Below are 15,309 nucleotides of genomic sequence, written 5' to 3'. Positions count from 1 at the left end.
CACATTTTCTGACCCGACTTGGGAAAAAAAAAAAAAAAACCTCAAATGCCGAAAACCCCTTGGGAAAAACCCTAACTCCCCCATTCCCCCCGGCCCCATCTATAAAATCAATCGATCTCTCCCTAAACGTTTCGCTCTTCACCGTCTGCGCCGCCTCCTTCGCGATTCATTCGTCCTCCCTCCCTCTCTCTCTCTCTCTCCGATATCTTCTTCGTCCTCTCTGTGTTTGCCGTTGCCGACGTGGTCGCCTCAACTCTCATCACCTCATCAATCTCCATTAGCTTGCGTCTCGTCCGAACGCAGAGCTGCAACCCTTTTACCCTCTCCTCTTGCGGCGATCTCTCGCTAAAAAAAAAAAAAAAAAAATTGGCAAGAGGGGATAAAACGGAGTTGCGCAGAGCGAGTTCGGTCGGCTTACCAGCCCATCGCATGCTTTCTTCTTGGGCTTTGCCTTGGTGTCAAATGGACCGACCGACACTCTCTCGTTCTCTCCTTTCTGCTTCGTTTGATCCAAGCTCGATTTCTACTCTCTCTCTCTTTTTTTTTTCCGATCGTTGCTTCTCCAAAGATTAGGTGCCATGAGCCTCTCGGGTTTTGAGGATTCGTTTTACTTCTTTTTTGTTTTTGGCCTGCTTAGTGCTCTGTCGTATGTACTGTCATGGTGGCAAGTGATGATTTTTCGTGAATCTTATCCTACACACTGATGCGCAGTGCTGACTATATTACTCTGCTTATTGTCTGATGCCTCGTGACATACCTGAGACACCGGTGTTCGCTCTTTCTTGCTGTCCCTCGTCTGTTCTCATGCGATGAGTGTCGTTGTAGGGTGGATTTTTTCTTTTTCTTTTGTCGTGCCATGCTATCTACCAGACAACTATTTGGTCATCAGTGTCGGAGTTTTTGTTTCTGTTTGGTCAGAGGGAGGGAGCTATTATATACTCCGGGCTAATTTAATTCGAAAGCAATGTGCTTGTGCATCCATTGGTGTTCATGTGATCTTTCTCTTTTCCCGATATCATTGATGGGAAGGCAAATGATGGATAAAAAGTTACAATACGCACTGAAATTTCATGTGGCTTACTATTTCGCTTATTGTCTGATGCCTATCCTTTCTCAATTTTGCTATTTGGTCCCTGTTTCATTAGCTTTGGTTGTGCAGGTGGTAAAATTTTTCCTTTCTTTATAAGCTTTTTGTTTTTTTCCCATCTGGTCCAAGTTTTCAGAGCAATCAAAAACTAGTAGAGAAATTTACGAGCGGAAATGTGATCTTTTGTCAGGCAGACCTGTTTTCATTGTCTTATAATTTCAACTATTTGTTTAATATAAAATTGCATACTAAGTCTTTGTCTTTTGGCCTTTCCTAGATTTTTACAATCTGCTTAATATTGTCAAATGGAAAAACACATGTAAATATGTGGACTTTCACATAGTACCGAGGATGACAAAAAGCAGACGGGCGGACTGAACTGATGCCGTGTTGATTGTCTGCAGCTTCCACTTGTGGAACATATCTGAGGTTTTGGAATATAATTTCGAACTTCCTTCCAGCATTAATTCAGTTTCTTTGTTTCCCGTTCCTGTGTCTCAATTTCATTGGGAGCTCCAGAATCTTATGATCTTTATGCATATACAATCCCATGGAATCTTTTTTCTGAAAAAGTATCAGTGAATTTAATCAGACACGACACAACACAACATAAGCGATTCATTATCGTTTCTTCTTGCTATGATGAAGTTGCTTTAATTATGTCTGGACATATGATTGTCCGTGATTTGATATGCATCTCTCTGAGCAGAAGAATGTCACTCCTTAAATGTTCCTCATCCTGCGTGCTTGCCCGTGGAGTTATGAAGAAGTCCACTTGTTAATTCAGGTCTCTCATCATTAAGTTTGAGGTTTCTCGAAAGATGATTTCTGACAAATTGTGGCAGTCGTGTTTCATGGGTTAGAGAGACAGGGGATGCAAGAAGGAATAAGGTTTTTTTTAGCTACGTGGACTCAATATCAGGGCTTTAGAGTATTGGGGTGAACTGTGAGGGATATTGAAGGGAAGATACATCGGGAGTGGTCTAGTAATGTTCATGCTTGGAGTCTAGGGTGTGAGGCTTAATTTCGAAGTGATCACTGACAGTGGGCTTAGTCACTTGTGCACAAACTAGTTGCCCACTCTCCTGATAATGAACATGGCAGGTTGAAATTTGTTGTGATGTTGAAGTGATCTATGTGTCGCTCGAGGCAATAGAAACCTAAGCTAAATGGGGTTGTGGTAAGATTAGTTGACTTGGGTTGCCACACTGGCCCAGGGAAGCACAAAGTGACCGAAGATTCGCAAGAAGCTTTGATTAGTCGAAGAGAAGGTGATCTTATGTTGGGTGAGCAGTGGCCCTTCACATAAGGCCCTGGTGATGGTGCTGGATGCAAGGAAAAAATATTAACAATGGACAATGAGCCCTGTGATAACCTTTGATTGAGGAAAGTGACAGAACAGATAGTGACAGAACATGTGTATCTCTATTGGGCGACCGCTGGCTATTCACATTCACATCTTGGAGTGGTGATGATGGTGCGAGAAGCAGGGAAGCGTTTGTAACAACCCGAAGAGTGTTGCAAACAGCTTTTTTCGGTAGTAGTGACAGAAATTGAGTTTCTGTTGGGCGATCATTGACCATTTATATAAGGCCCTAAAACTGGTGGTGATGGCAGAGGATGCTCGAGCAGTAGCAAACAAACAAAAGTCTTTCCTTGCCATGTGGGCTCAAGAATGGGGCTTCTGGATATTGGGGTAAGCATGAAATGCAGAAGGCCAGATACCCTTGAGTTCACGCGAGTGGTGTCAATGCTCATCTGTTGAAGGATATGTTGCCAAACCCGTGGCACAAACATATTGACACTCGTGCAGAGACTGGCAGGGTGCTATTGCTGCTTCTCTATGATGGCCATGGCAGGCTGAAACCAATCGTGCTGGAGTGTTTCACATGTCTCGCTCGACTCGTTGAGCACAATAGTCTTGACTCTTGTCCTCGGCGGTGTCCCCAGGTTTTGTTGAGTTCGTATGGATGAAAGATGTTACTTTTTAGTTACAACACGTTTTGATTTTTTGTTTGTCTCGTTAAAATGGCAAATCCAAGTTCACTCAGTAAAAAGTTATCTGTGGAGGCTATGGTCTTCAGGAGGAAACATGCCTCCTGGGCTTTTTACTGTTAATTGAAAAACAAAAAATAACAATCTTGCGGATGGAAATCCATTTGACGGTTGAGTTCTGTTGCATTTCAATTCAACAGCAAAATACTATCTCGTATAGAATTGTGCATGATTCGTCCTAAATTTGTATGACTGATATTCTCTCCAGCTAGGGGTGAGTATTGGTCCTGTCCAACTCGGGAACCTTGACTGGCTGGTTTTAGACGATACTCGGTTCTCAAAATTTGGAACCATACCCGGAACCTGCTTCCCTAATGTAGAATTTAGGGCTTCAACTTCACTCTCTAGTCTTCAAGTGCTTGGCTGCTTTCATCTCTCCGGTGGCAATCGACTCACTTGGAAATGGATCGCCCTTAATATCATCTAATTTCGCATGATGATTAACTGCACTTCCTTTTTCTGGTGTTCTTTTCTTGCATATTTGTTGCTCCTCTGTGTTGGCTGTACCGGTACCATAAGACATAAGCTAAACTAAGCTAAGCCTGTTATATTTCATCATTTTCTCCCCTTCACTCATTTGTGTGTTGAAGAGATAGAGCCAGACAAGCGAAAAAGGATATTTTTGGTGCCAAAAGTTGTATACGGAGATCACTTTAATTTCAAAAATTTTATTCGGATTACTTAAGTGTTAAGTTAAAAAAAAAAAGATCGTTTTAGTGTCAAGTCCGATTTGGTCCGTCAGAATTTTGACGTGGTTTTATTTTATTAATAAGTAAAGCTGACGTGACTTCGGTGAGATCCATTTAGCAATAAAAAAAGGTAAAAGTTGAAATAAAATATTTAAAATAAAAATACAAACTTAATTAGTTTAAAAAAACTAAAAATTGGGAAAAATTAAAATATTAATTTATTTAAAATAAATTGAAAATCTAGCTTAAAAAAGGAGGGGGGGGGAGGTTACCTGCAAAACCAGATGGCAAGGGTGGGGTGGGGCTAGCGGGGGTCGTTGAAGCCCTCGTCGGCCCATGTCTCACCATTGTCGGCCATTGCCGACGTTGGTGGGGGCAATAGCGGCGAGGGCTTGTGAAAGCCCTCGTCGCTTGGTAAACCAGTAGCCTTTTTTTAAAAATTTAATGTTTTTTGTTAAATTTTAAGCCTATTTTTAATTTTATTTTAAATAAAATTTGTATTCTAAAAGAAATTAATTTTAGGTAATTTTTAATTTTGATTTTGATTTTTTTATTTATTTTAAAGTGTAAAGTCCACATGGCAACCTGCGTGGACTTATTATTATTTTTAAATGTCATTTTTATTAAAAAAATAATTATTAATGATACGTGGCAATTTTGGCCGAAAAACTCTCGTCGGAGACACCAAAGTGATCATTTTGTCTACGACTTGGCATTAAAATAATTCGATTGAAACTTTTGATACCAAAGTGATCTGCATACACAACTTTTGATATTAAAAGTGTCCTTTTCCCCCTGTAAAAGCCGCCTCTACCATAAGAATGCATCCATCGGCATTTGGTTAGACGTAGAAATTCATAAATGGCCGGTTTCCCATCTTACCTACTTCAACTTTGAAAATGGATTGCATCGGGTAGTCCACTTTCTGAGTCCATTTAATCCTTTATCAATACAGAAACACCCCCATTCTTATATTTCCTTTTTTTTTTTTTTTTGCTTTCTTTCGTTTATTCATAAAAGCACAACGTTTTAACATTTGAGACAAAAATTATTTTTTTTTTGCATCTGATAGTTAACTAGCGATTAAACCTCTCTCGCCCAAAAAAAAAAAACGTAATAAAAATTTTATAACCCCAATCACCCTCATTTGCGTTAGCTTGATAAATTAGTGTCGCCTCGGGCAACAAGGATAGTACAAGCGGCCTCCTCGACCAATGCAATTTGGCCGCTCAACTCACTCGACTCCTCTCTCTCTCTCTCTCTATGTAGGCTTATGACTATTCAACCATCATGATTTCGAAGGTTGTTCATACTAAGAGTAATTTGTTTGGCATCCCTCAAGGATCGGAATCCATGCCGTTCTTATCCTACTTTGTTTAGTTTAAATTATTTATGTCATTTCCTATATACTATTTTACGTTCAATCATTTTTGTTAATATTATATTTTGATCGAATTCTTCTCATAGCAAATGAATGTAGATGGAATAGAAAGTTATGTAAAGAGAGATTACCTCAGGTATGTATTGTTCTTTAGCGGGAACAGCTGCAATACGTGATATGCGAAGGTCCGTTGATCTTTTAAAGAAACCGCGTTGACCGTTGACTGTCTTCAGGATTGGAACGGGACGCGTAAATGAAATCACGGGACACACATCTGAAGACAAGACAAGACACCTGCATTGGATTATTAATTTATTAATCCAAGGTCTTATCTCCGCAATCACCGACGCGACCAAAGTCCACAGTCAACCTCAGTCGACGTTAACTCCCCGTGTCGGGTCGAATCGTATCCCCCGGAACGTCGGATTTCGAGCGGGACCCACCACCGTCCGTGTTCTTTCACGGTAAAGAATCACTTAATTGATTTTAAGTGGTTTGATTTGCGCAACCTCCGCTTTTGGCGGTTGTTAAATATGACAAGACAGGACAACCCTTACCTGCCTGCCTGCCTGCCCATAAGAGCCGCCGACGTCCCCGAAGAAGTAGTTAATTGATTTATTTTAAGTGAGGGGGTGACATTTGAAGTAAGTTTAGCTTTCTCAAATTCGTACTTCAAAATTTCAAAATATCAAGGAAACTGTTGTTTCAAAACATATAAATAATGCCACAATAGTATTTAGCTTTTTTTTTACCTCGATTTGGGGAAGAAGTAACGTAAGGTGTCGGACCACCGCATGAGCGGGCGTCCGACCAATCCCGAAACACCGAATGTTATGATCCTTAATTTCTACGAAGGCCCAACCTAATGATTTCGCGCAAAAACCTCGCATTTTAACAAATCCCAAGCAAACGAATTTGGCAACTTCAAGTTCGCAAAGAGGAAAACAGCATGTCAAAGTTTTCGCTTCACAAGACTCATCTCTCTCTCTCTCTCTCTCTCTCTCTACCTGTGCACAATAATTGTCAGGCCACCCACCCACACTCCCCCCCACCCCATTTATATGGCCCCTTTTACGGTGCTCAGAAGCAGAACCTCTTTCTATCTCTCCCTCTCTCTGATTCTTGAGCTTCTTCCGGTTCACAAAGACTGACTCGACCCATCTTTCGCTGCTTCTGCAATGGCCACCGACGAACATCACTCGCCCACGACGACTACGACGGCGGTGATGACCGCGAGCTCGACAGGGCCGAAGAGGGAGAGACCCACAGAGAGCAGGTTGTTTGGCAAGAGTACCTACAAGTTCTGGGTCTTAGCTGCCATCCTCCTGCTCGCGTTCTGGTCGATGCTCACCGGCTCCGTCACTCTCAAGTGGTCGGCCGGCAACCTCGCCAGATTCTCCTCCGACTTGCTCGATTCGCCTTCCTACGAAGATCTCGACATCTTGGTACTCTCTCTCTCTCCCCCACTCCCCTTCCATTTCTTGTTTTCTGGGGTGTGGTGTTGTCGGGAAAGTTGATGTTTTTCATTCTCGTTTGGGTTCGATAGGAAGTGGAGCAGAGAGAGAAGGTAGTGCGGCACATGTGGGATGTGTACACGCAGAGCAAGAGCAGTAGATTGCCCAAGTTCTGGCAGGAGGCCTTTCAGGCTGGTTATGAGTTCTTGACGAGTGATGTGCCGGGCGTTCGCGACGTCGCCGTTTCTGAGATCGCGAAGATGTCCCTTCGCTCATTCACTTCCTCCGACCCTCTCGCTGCTCATTCTCATTCTGTGGTAACTCATCCTCCCCCTTCAAAAACCCTCCTCCTTCTCAGCTTTTTTGTAATGCTTTCGTCGCTAGCTTCCTTTGCTTGGAGAACTTTTAGTGCTGAGAAATTGGACAGCTTTCGTGTAATTCTGGGAGTTTGGTCGCTGACTTACCCTTTTAGAGATTGGATGGAAGTCATGAGTTTACGAGGTCTTGGTTCTTGTCATCGAGCCCTCTCTGGACACATGAATTGAGGGCTCGTTTTGATTGATAAAGATTTATGATGACTTAAGCGTCAAGCTGTGATCCCGCTGTTTTCATCACCTGGCAAACAGTTTGGAAACTGAGATGTATCGATGCTTGAATTTGGATGATTCTGTCCGAATTCAGCAGTTATTTCTCTAACTTCAAACAAATAGTAGCCGTGTCTCGTCTGCGTTTAATGGAAACCTGAATATTAAGAAGCGCACGGTAGATCTAATGATCTTCATTAGGTGATCCAGGAGCGTATTAGAATTACCAATTCTAACTTTTTTGTCTCTGCAGGTGGGTGAAGCTCATTCTAAATGCAGTACATTCATGTTTTTGCAGGCATTTTAATTGTTATACCTTTGAAATGCCAACTGTCTCATCCTTTTTCCTATTCATACTAGTCCACTGTCCTTTGACATTCTCCTGAATATGCAAAATTTACGTCCCAATCTGATCTAGTTGATGCGTACAGGTTACGCTTTTAAATGGGCTTTCTGTTTTGGCTTATTCTTTGGCTTTTGTATTTTGTATCATCCCAAGAGTGTAATAGAGTAAAACACTAAGTAAACTGGATGATCTTGTTGTCCTTTATCATCTACTGGAAGTGTAACTCCAATTTTTTTTGTTATAATTGAAGTTTTAAAATGTAAGACTGCCAGCTATTTGTTTGTGAACTTAGAAGCAAGAGGACTTGATGCATGAGTTACCTGTGAAGCAAGATCTTCCTCACATCTGGACCTTGATAAAAGATCAAGCAAATTTTTGTTTTGGTTTGATGCTGGGAACTTTGGCTCAGCTGCTGTTAGTATAAGATCAGTATATGTCCATAATATACGGCCTACTAAATGGTCAATGTGATGTCCATGTCTTTTTCATTGTTTGTATCATTTTTCGGATCAAGTACTTTTTCTTGGAGATGCTATGGTGCAGATGTAGTGATTATTATCGAGATTTAGGGCCTTAAACTGAAGAATCTGACCTTGGCTGCATATGTCCTTTTTTTTTCCCTTTGGAAGGCAGAAAATGTTTTCTTGTTATTCTTTCTTAGACAACGAAGTTAATCGATTATACTGATTATATTTACAGTTACTCGATAAATGTTGAAACAACGCCTTATTATTCTTAAAAGTTGAAGGACAGTTCCAAGAAGATGCATGTTCCTGATGTTTTTGCTTCTGCTACAATTTGATTCATAAACTGAGTGAGCTGATTCTCCATCATCTTGTCTCGTGCAGAATGACGACAACCAAAGAGAGGCTTCTGCGATAATACTCAAAGCTGGCCAGGGCACTCATGTTGCAAGGATACTATAGTTAGAATCTCTCTTCTGCACGATGCACCTCACTGGAATGCCAGTTAGCTGCTTCTGGTTTTTACTGAAGACGGAGATGATTACACACATAAAATCCGTCATTTGTAGGCAAATAATCCACGTGGAATACCCTACTCCTATATCGGAATCCCGTGTTCTTGTGCTGTACTTCTGTTCTTCAAGTTGGTAGGCAATTACATCGAGCTTTGTATGAGCTTATGCTGTTGCTAAAAAGCCCATGAAGATATGGGTTTGAGTTTACATTACATGTATGTACGAGCGATTCTCTTATGAGTTTCGTCCGGAGATCAGATGCAATAGATACTTATGTTTAGTCCATCGGAGTAAAAAGCAGATCAATCTTCAGAGCGTAATGAAGGTTTGCGTGCATGGTTTTGTTTTTGCCGAGGGCATTGAGTTGTCTTTCCCTCTCCGTTCTAAAAGCAACTTAAAGTTCCATGCAAAGATCACTGGAATCATGAGAATTCGTTCTTTATATACCGACTACAGACTGGAATGCTTCGATCCGCATATTCTCCTCGTAAAGCTAATCCTTATGACTAGAAAAAAGAGGAAATTTTGAGAATCAGGATTGGGCGTCAATGCTCATGAGTTGCCACTTTTGCTTCATGCATTGCCATCGCCACTGGCAAAGCAACGAGTAATCTCTTCCTCTTAAGCCGCACTGTCCTCCAAACTCCTTGATGATTGAGAGTGTGAACATAATTACGCAAGAAAGTCGGCCGTGCATGACAATACTTCTGCTTGAGAGAAGACTAAAAATTAATTTTCTTACTTCTATTGCAGAAGTTGATTTTTTATCAGAGAAATATATTTGGTAATAGTTGAAAATTTTTACTTTTGGAATATTATTAACATAATTTTTTATGAAAAATTATTGTCGACGGCCCAAAAACTTCTATTTCATTTTTAAACTTTCCAAATTTATTTAAAACATAATTTTTATTATTAAAAATAATATTTACTTTTTTAAAGTAAAAGATTATTATTTATTTTTCACTTCAAAGATCGAAGATGGTGACTCGACGGCGGCGGCCGGCGTGGTGGTTGACAGTTGGTGGTGAGGGACGGTGGTTGCGGCCGACGAAGATTGGCAATGGGCGTGGACGGCAATGGGCAATGCTCAATGGAGGTCGTCGATGGGTGACGGCCGGCGGTGGTGAGCAGTGGGCAATGGCGAAGGTTGGTGGAAGTAGGCACGATCGAAAAGATGATGAGAACGTAATGAAAAGAGAGTAATGCGAGAAATGCTTCTTGATTTTTTTTTTTTTTATTCCAAGAAACACTTCTTGAGTTGAGCAGTAATTTTTTTTAACTTCTCAAATTGAGAGAAAAACAACTTTAGAAGTGAATCAAAAGTAAAAAAATTTTACCAAATGAATTTCTACTCCAGAAACATTTCTCAAGCAAAAATTTACTTTTAGAAGTGTTACCATGTGCACTTTTACGGGCTCACGGAAGGAAAAGTAGGTTTCATTTCAATCCACATAGCAAAAATGGAAACGGAAAAGAGCAAAGGAAATTTTTTTTTTAGGAATGAGAGAATGGCGTAAAGAATCAGCAGAGATTAACATCAATCATACTGACAAAATTTTTAGCTGATGCATGCATCCCCGTGAAATGTCAACAATCATCAAAACTCATGCCAACAACTTGGCAAGTTCATCAACCCTCAAGCTTCCATGCGGTTGTACATTCAAGTAGAGTTCATCCAAATCTTTTTTCCTTCGAATTTTTGGATCCCTATGCTTGTTTCCCCTCCCTGTAAGTGTAGACGAAGGTACGCTTTCGGCATGTTCATTTCTACCTTCTTCCTTCACAATCTTCTTGGACATAGCTCTCTTAGGTCGGTGCCTAAAAATGGGGCCAGGTGGAGCAGTCTTTGCAAGAGCAACCGCCCTTTGGTAAGCAATGTCAGCATCCAATGAGTTAGTATCCAAGATAAGTGCACTGCCGGTCTCAACTGCCTGCTTTAACAGCAAAAGCACTTGCTCCGTGCAAGGTGACATTGATCTTGTTGGTTGGATTTGATCAGGCAAAGCTTCTGAAACATTGTGCAGTTTCTCAGTTTCCACCGTGGTTTCAGATTCTTCCGCAACAACATCAGGCCTGGCAGCAGCTGCATTGATGCTCTTTGCATCTTCTGATTCATCTGCTTCACTGCTTTCGCTGCCTACAGTGATTTTATTTCCATCAAACTCCCTCGAAATTGAATCTGCATCAGCAACTCCGCATACCTCATTTTCTTGAACAAAAAGAGGACTGGTTTTCACCAGAACCTCCTGTTTTTCATCCTGTTTTGAGATTACTGGAAGAGGAGATTTTTCACATGCACGATCAGCACTAGATGCATTATCCTTGGAATGACCTTCAGGAGTTGGAAAGGAAGACTTCCACTCTCTTCCTCTCCACATAAGTATGTGCTCATATTCAAATGAGATTAACACACATGGGACTAGATCCTGGAAGTGAGGAATATTGAACAACACATCTTAAAAATCAACACAGTGATACATAAATTTACTGAATATATCCTACTAGAGATAACACAGACCTTGAGTTTCGCACCAATTTTCCTATAATCACTGCCATTCATCCCTTGGCAATTTATTCTGACCAATTCACACTCTTCAAATGCCTCTCTAACATTCCGTACCAGGTCATAGTAGACACCATTTTTACCTGTAAAACATATGTATCAACTGAATAGTTAGTTTGCTGGAGCATAAAAAAATTCTATTCAGTCTTTTGTAACGAGGGCCAACAACAGCCCGATGGTTTTCAAAGGAAATTCTTCCCCCACCAATCCCAACAAGGTTCAATCAAAGTCTTGCCCTAGCCCTTGTATTGCAAATAGAGACCTTTTTCTTTGATCTATCAGAAGAACGGCTATAAAATATGCGTACCAAGTTTGCATATTGGTATCAACATCCGTCCCTTCCTGCGCATCTCCGTAGCTTCTTCCAGTGTTAGACCTTCTGGAACCCTCTTAATCAACCTTGGATACACAGGAGTAACAGGTTTCCACAGCATCAGTGGAAAGCGAGGACGAGTTTTGTAGTTATAGTTTCTGCCCCTGAAAAGGTATAATACCCCTCCTTTGCTGTAAATGATCTTCCCTCCAGTTCGCTCCTGCCCATTCATGAAATTGATGAAAGATATGTCAGAGTGCACATCAGACAAGTGCACTAAGGACCTCATGTCATACAATTCTGACCCATGAGTCGTCAGTGAGATGTATTCCCCTATGATAAAGATAAATAGCAGAGAATTGAGAAAAGCAAGTGGAATGACTCCCAAAATAAAGGTATATCTGATCACCAAAAACTTCTTAATGGGGAAACAAAACTTCAGCTATCACACTGACTAACTGCTCTGCTTAAACATTTACAAGTAAACTCCAAAAGCAAAAACATGCAAGAAAACAAATGAGCGAGGACCGAGATCACATGTGATAGTGAGAGAAGAAGCGACCTCCAGCTGTTGTTTCACATTGTCCATGTCTACTGTACAAACTCCTTTGCATTTTATCTTGCACACTCGGCGCCGCTTCCAGTGAGCATGAATGTTATCCAGCATATTGTGAGTCAAACCATCCCTACCTAGACACACATTAAAGGGCAAACACATCCATAAATAGCTACACCTTCAAAGAAAACATAGCATCTAACAAGGTTTGTCACAGACATAATTCTCAAGTGTCGCACTTGGAGTTGCCTTTTCTAGTCCACAAACCCTAAAGCTCACAACACCAGGTTCTAATCTATGATATGCATACGATCATTTAGCATTTACGAGGTCCTCCTTCAAAGGACAGAAGACCAGAACATTTCTCTACCTTAAGGACAGAAGGTTACTTGAGAAACACGGAAAGAAGAACCATGATCTTAAGTATATTGATGATCACAACCTAAAACACTACATAAAGTTTGCAAGAAAGGAATAGGCAATATGAAAGCACCATCGGGCACTGAGCACAAGCCCATTATATGACCGAAAGACCAGCAAATATGAGCTACTGCCAGAAGCACAAGCGAGATTGCAATCAAATATAACTGTTAAACCAACGAATATCTTCAACAAGATTGAAAAAGCACCACACAAGCGAAAGACCAAAGAGCAAATCATATAGCAAAGCGTACCCATATTCAGCTGCCTCTGGGACTTAATACACCCATTAACCAAATCCCTCACCTCTTCCTCCGTCAATGGCTCCCCCAATATCTCCTCCCTCGTCCTCACATACCTCGGCCCCCTGCCTGGTAAGAACGGGCCGGGTGACTGAACTGGCTTCACCCCTTTCTTTCCAGGTGGTGGCAACCGAAAAGAATCGAATTCCTTCACCTTCTTTTTGCTCGGTGGCAGCGGGGCGCGCCCTGTCCATGGCCTCGACATGGTAGTGGGCCCGAAAGGCGCATAAGGCGCTTCTCGTAGCTTCAATGGCTTCACCTTCGGCGTCTCCGTGTAACTATACTTAAACTCAAACGGAGCCCCGTCTATAACATAAGACAACCCATCCCCACTCAACACAACGTTGGCTTTCCTATCAATTGGGTCCTCAGGAACGTCAGTTTTCTTCTCTTGGGTTCTTCGGGTATGCGAAATCCGCCTAAAAGCCGGGTGTTGATCCTTGGAGTACTTAGATTTCTTACCCGGAATCGAAGGGCTCGATGGAGAAGACGGCGTGCCTCTGGAGTGGAATATGTCCGGGGAGCTGGAAATGGTTGTGGCAGCGTCACCGCCAGTGGCTGGGCCGTCAACCTGGGCAATTCTGGTGGCGGAGTTGAAGCGGCGCTCGCGGCGGATATCGTCCTCGATCTCTTCCTGGGCCCTGCGTCGCTCGTTGAACCGCTCGGCGTTGGCGTTGTTCCACCGAGAGAAGCGGATGTCCGTCGGCGGCCGGTGCGAGGCCGCATTCGAATTGGGAGCAGAGTTGGGGTTGAGCGACGGCGGCGCGAACATGGGAAACGGAAGAGCGAATTTCAGCGCCATTTCTTGGGGGGCGAAAGTCGATGAGGCGAAGCTCAAATGAACGAGCAGAGGCTCGATCTCGATTATGCGAGAACTGGATGGCTCATCGTAACTTCGTATACGAATTGCGACAATCTAGTTGGGTAGTACCTCCGCAAAGTTGCAGAGAGCATAGTGCAGAGATGGGAGGTGCTCTCTGCGGAGAGGAAGAAGAACGAGAAGATGGGTTCACATGAATGGAAGTTTTGGATTTTGTGGTGTCAGAGACATTAGAGAAGGTGTGGTGGGCTGGGCTTAGTGTTCGAGCCTTTTCAGGTTGGGCTTCGGGTTCGTACGTTGTTGGTCGATGGAAGCTTTGAGAAACGTACATGGACTGAATCGGAACATATTTTAGGCCCAAAACTATTCTCGTTAGAGATGTTTTCACTCCTTCCCACGACGACATATAGATGCGGCCGAGTCGGGGCCTGCATCAGGTGGTGGTCGCGCCATGCTCGGCACGAAACTTTGCGCGGGAGCTTTCCCGCCATCTCTTCTTGGAGAGCGTCGCCTCTATTTAAGCCCAGCGTTTGTCTCTGCCTCTTCAGCAGCGTTCCTAAGCTCTTCACTGCGTAATTCCTTTCGTGCCCATCGCTGCCTTGTTCAGCGACTGAAAATGGTTGAAAACATGCCCGAGATTGAAGAGCCATGCCCCAAGATCCCGAAGCTCCACGAGAGTGGCGTCGTTGGAACCGTCAAGGAGCCGATCTCTCTGCTCAGAGTGAAGAAGCTTTCCGAGAAGGCTGTCTTGCCTTCGAGAGCGTCTCCTCTCTCCGCGGGCTACGATCTTTCAAGGTAGAAAACGTGATCCCAAAATCTTTGATTTCCTTAGAGCTCCGAGTTCGGTCCTTGTTGAGAAATCGCGATAGTTCCTGAATGTGGGTTTCTTCCTCTGTGGATGAAAAACAGCGCGACTGAGACGAAAGTGCCGGCGAGAGGGAAAGCGCTCGTCCCTACCGATCTGAGCATTGCAATACCGGAAGGAACATATGCTCGAATAGGTGACGTGCATTAACTTCTTACCTTAAAACATGCTCTGGTATACCTTGTTTGGGTTATTGACGAGGGCAGAATCGAATTCGTTGTACATTTTGGGCTTCAGCACCGAGATCTGGTTTGGCATGGAAGCATTCAATCGACGTTGGTGCTGGCGTGATCGATGCGGACTACAGAGGTCCGGTTGGGGTGATCCTGTTCAACCACTCCGACATGGATTTCGAAGTGAATGTGGGCGACAGGATCGCGCAGCTGGTCATCGAGAAGATCATGACTCCTGATGTTGTCGAGGTCGAGGACTTGGACTCCACTTTGAGGGGCGAGGGAGGGTTTGGGTCGACTGGGGTGTGAGGCCGATGTTGTCGAGGTCGAGGACTTGGACTCCACTTTGAGGGGCGAGGGAGGTTTTGGGTTCGACTGGGGTGTGAGGCCGTGGGCTTGGTTTCGGATTTTAAATTTGTTCTCCATATGTGTATTGTCAATGGGTTTTAGGTTGTGTCTGTCTAGGATGCACGCAGGTCTGGTAGGGGCGTTATCTTGGTTGAGAAAATTTCGTCGAACAGTTGGCATGTAAATATCTGCGAATTGATTGGACCAAAAAAAAACAAAAAAAATATCTGCTAATTGCTTCCGTGCTCAGCCACGTTTTTTAAAGCAGGTGACTGAATAACTGTGGTGGAGATGATAATGCGGTGAACCTTTTCATCATTTTACTGCAATTCTCGTTCTTAGGAAAGATGAGCGGTCACGATCGCATTACA

At 42.9% G+C, this 15,309-nt stretch overlaps 3 protein-coding genes and 2 non-coding genes across 5 annotated transcripts; 4 read left to right on the top strand and 1 right to left on the bottom strand.

Annotated features, from left to right (window-relative positions):
* Nucleotides 1–660: 660 nt before the first annotated feature.
* Nucleotides 661–749, top strand: LOC115751663. Its single transcript, XR_004016663.1, has one exon. It is a non-coding gene; the product is annotated as a small nucleolar RNA R16 (small nucleolar RNA).
* A 276-nt stretch (nucleotides 750–1,025) lies between these two features.
* LOC115751662 lies at nucleotides 1,026–1,107 on the top strand. Its single transcript, XR_004016662.1, has one exon. It is a non-coding gene; the product is annotated as a small nucleolar RNA R16 (small nucleolar RNA).
* Nucleotides 1,108–6,307: 5,200 nt separating this feature from the next.
* LOC115751642 lies at nucleotides 6,308–8,899 on the top strand. The gene is made up of 3 exons (XM_030689586.2): nucleotides 6,308–6,657; nucleotides 6,759–6,983; nucleotides 8,445–8,899. The coding sequence occupies exons 1-3, from the start codon at nucleotides 6,391–6,393 to the stop codon at nucleotides 8,520–8,522; spliced, it is 570 nt and encodes a 189-aa protein (XP_030545446.1). The 5' UTR covers nucleotides 6,308–6,390; the 3' UTR covers nucleotides 8,523–8,899.
* A 1,195-nt stretch (nucleotides 8,900–10,094) lies between these two features.
* Nucleotides 10,095–13,752, bottom strand: LOC115751631 (CRS2-associated factor 1, chloroplastic). The gene is made up of 5 exons (XM_030689573.2): nucleotides 12,685–13,752; nucleotides 12,017–12,144; nucleotides 11,449–11,674; nucleotides 11,097–11,224; nucleotides 10,095–11,004 (listed from the first exon to the last, which is right to left on the bottom strand). Exons 1-5 carry the CDS (start codon nucleotides 13,532–13,534, stop codon nucleotides 10,183–10,185), a joined length of 2,154 nt encoding a protein of 717 aa, XP_030545433.1. The 5' UTR covers nucleotides 13,535–13,752; the 3' UTR covers nucleotides 10,095–10,182.
* Nucleotides 13,753–14,168: 416 nt separating this feature from the next.
* LOC115751632 (deoxyuridine 5'-triphosphate nucleotidohydrolase) lies at nucleotides 14,169–14,899 on the top strand. The gene is made up of 3 exons (XM_030689575.2): nucleotides 14,169–14,347; nucleotides 14,462–14,553; nucleotides 14,655–14,899. The coding sequence occupies exons 1-3, from the start codon at nucleotides 14,169–14,171 to the stop codon at nucleotides 14,897–14,899; spliced, it is 516 nt and encodes a 171-aa protein (XP_030545435.2).
* Nucleotides 14,900–15,309: the final 410 nt, after the last annotated feature.

Source organism: Rhodamnia argentea, chromosome 2 (assembly GCF_020921035.1).
Source record: "Rhodamnia argentea isolate NSW1041297 chromosome 2, ASM2092103v1, whole genome shotgun sequence".
Classification (NCBI taxonomy): Eukaryota; Viridiplantae; Streptophyta; class Magnoliopsida; order Myrtales; family Myrtaceae; genus Rhodamnia; species Rhodamnia argentea.
Note: the sequence above shows the minus strand (reverse complement) of the source record. Positions and strands in the feature narration are given on the sequence as shown.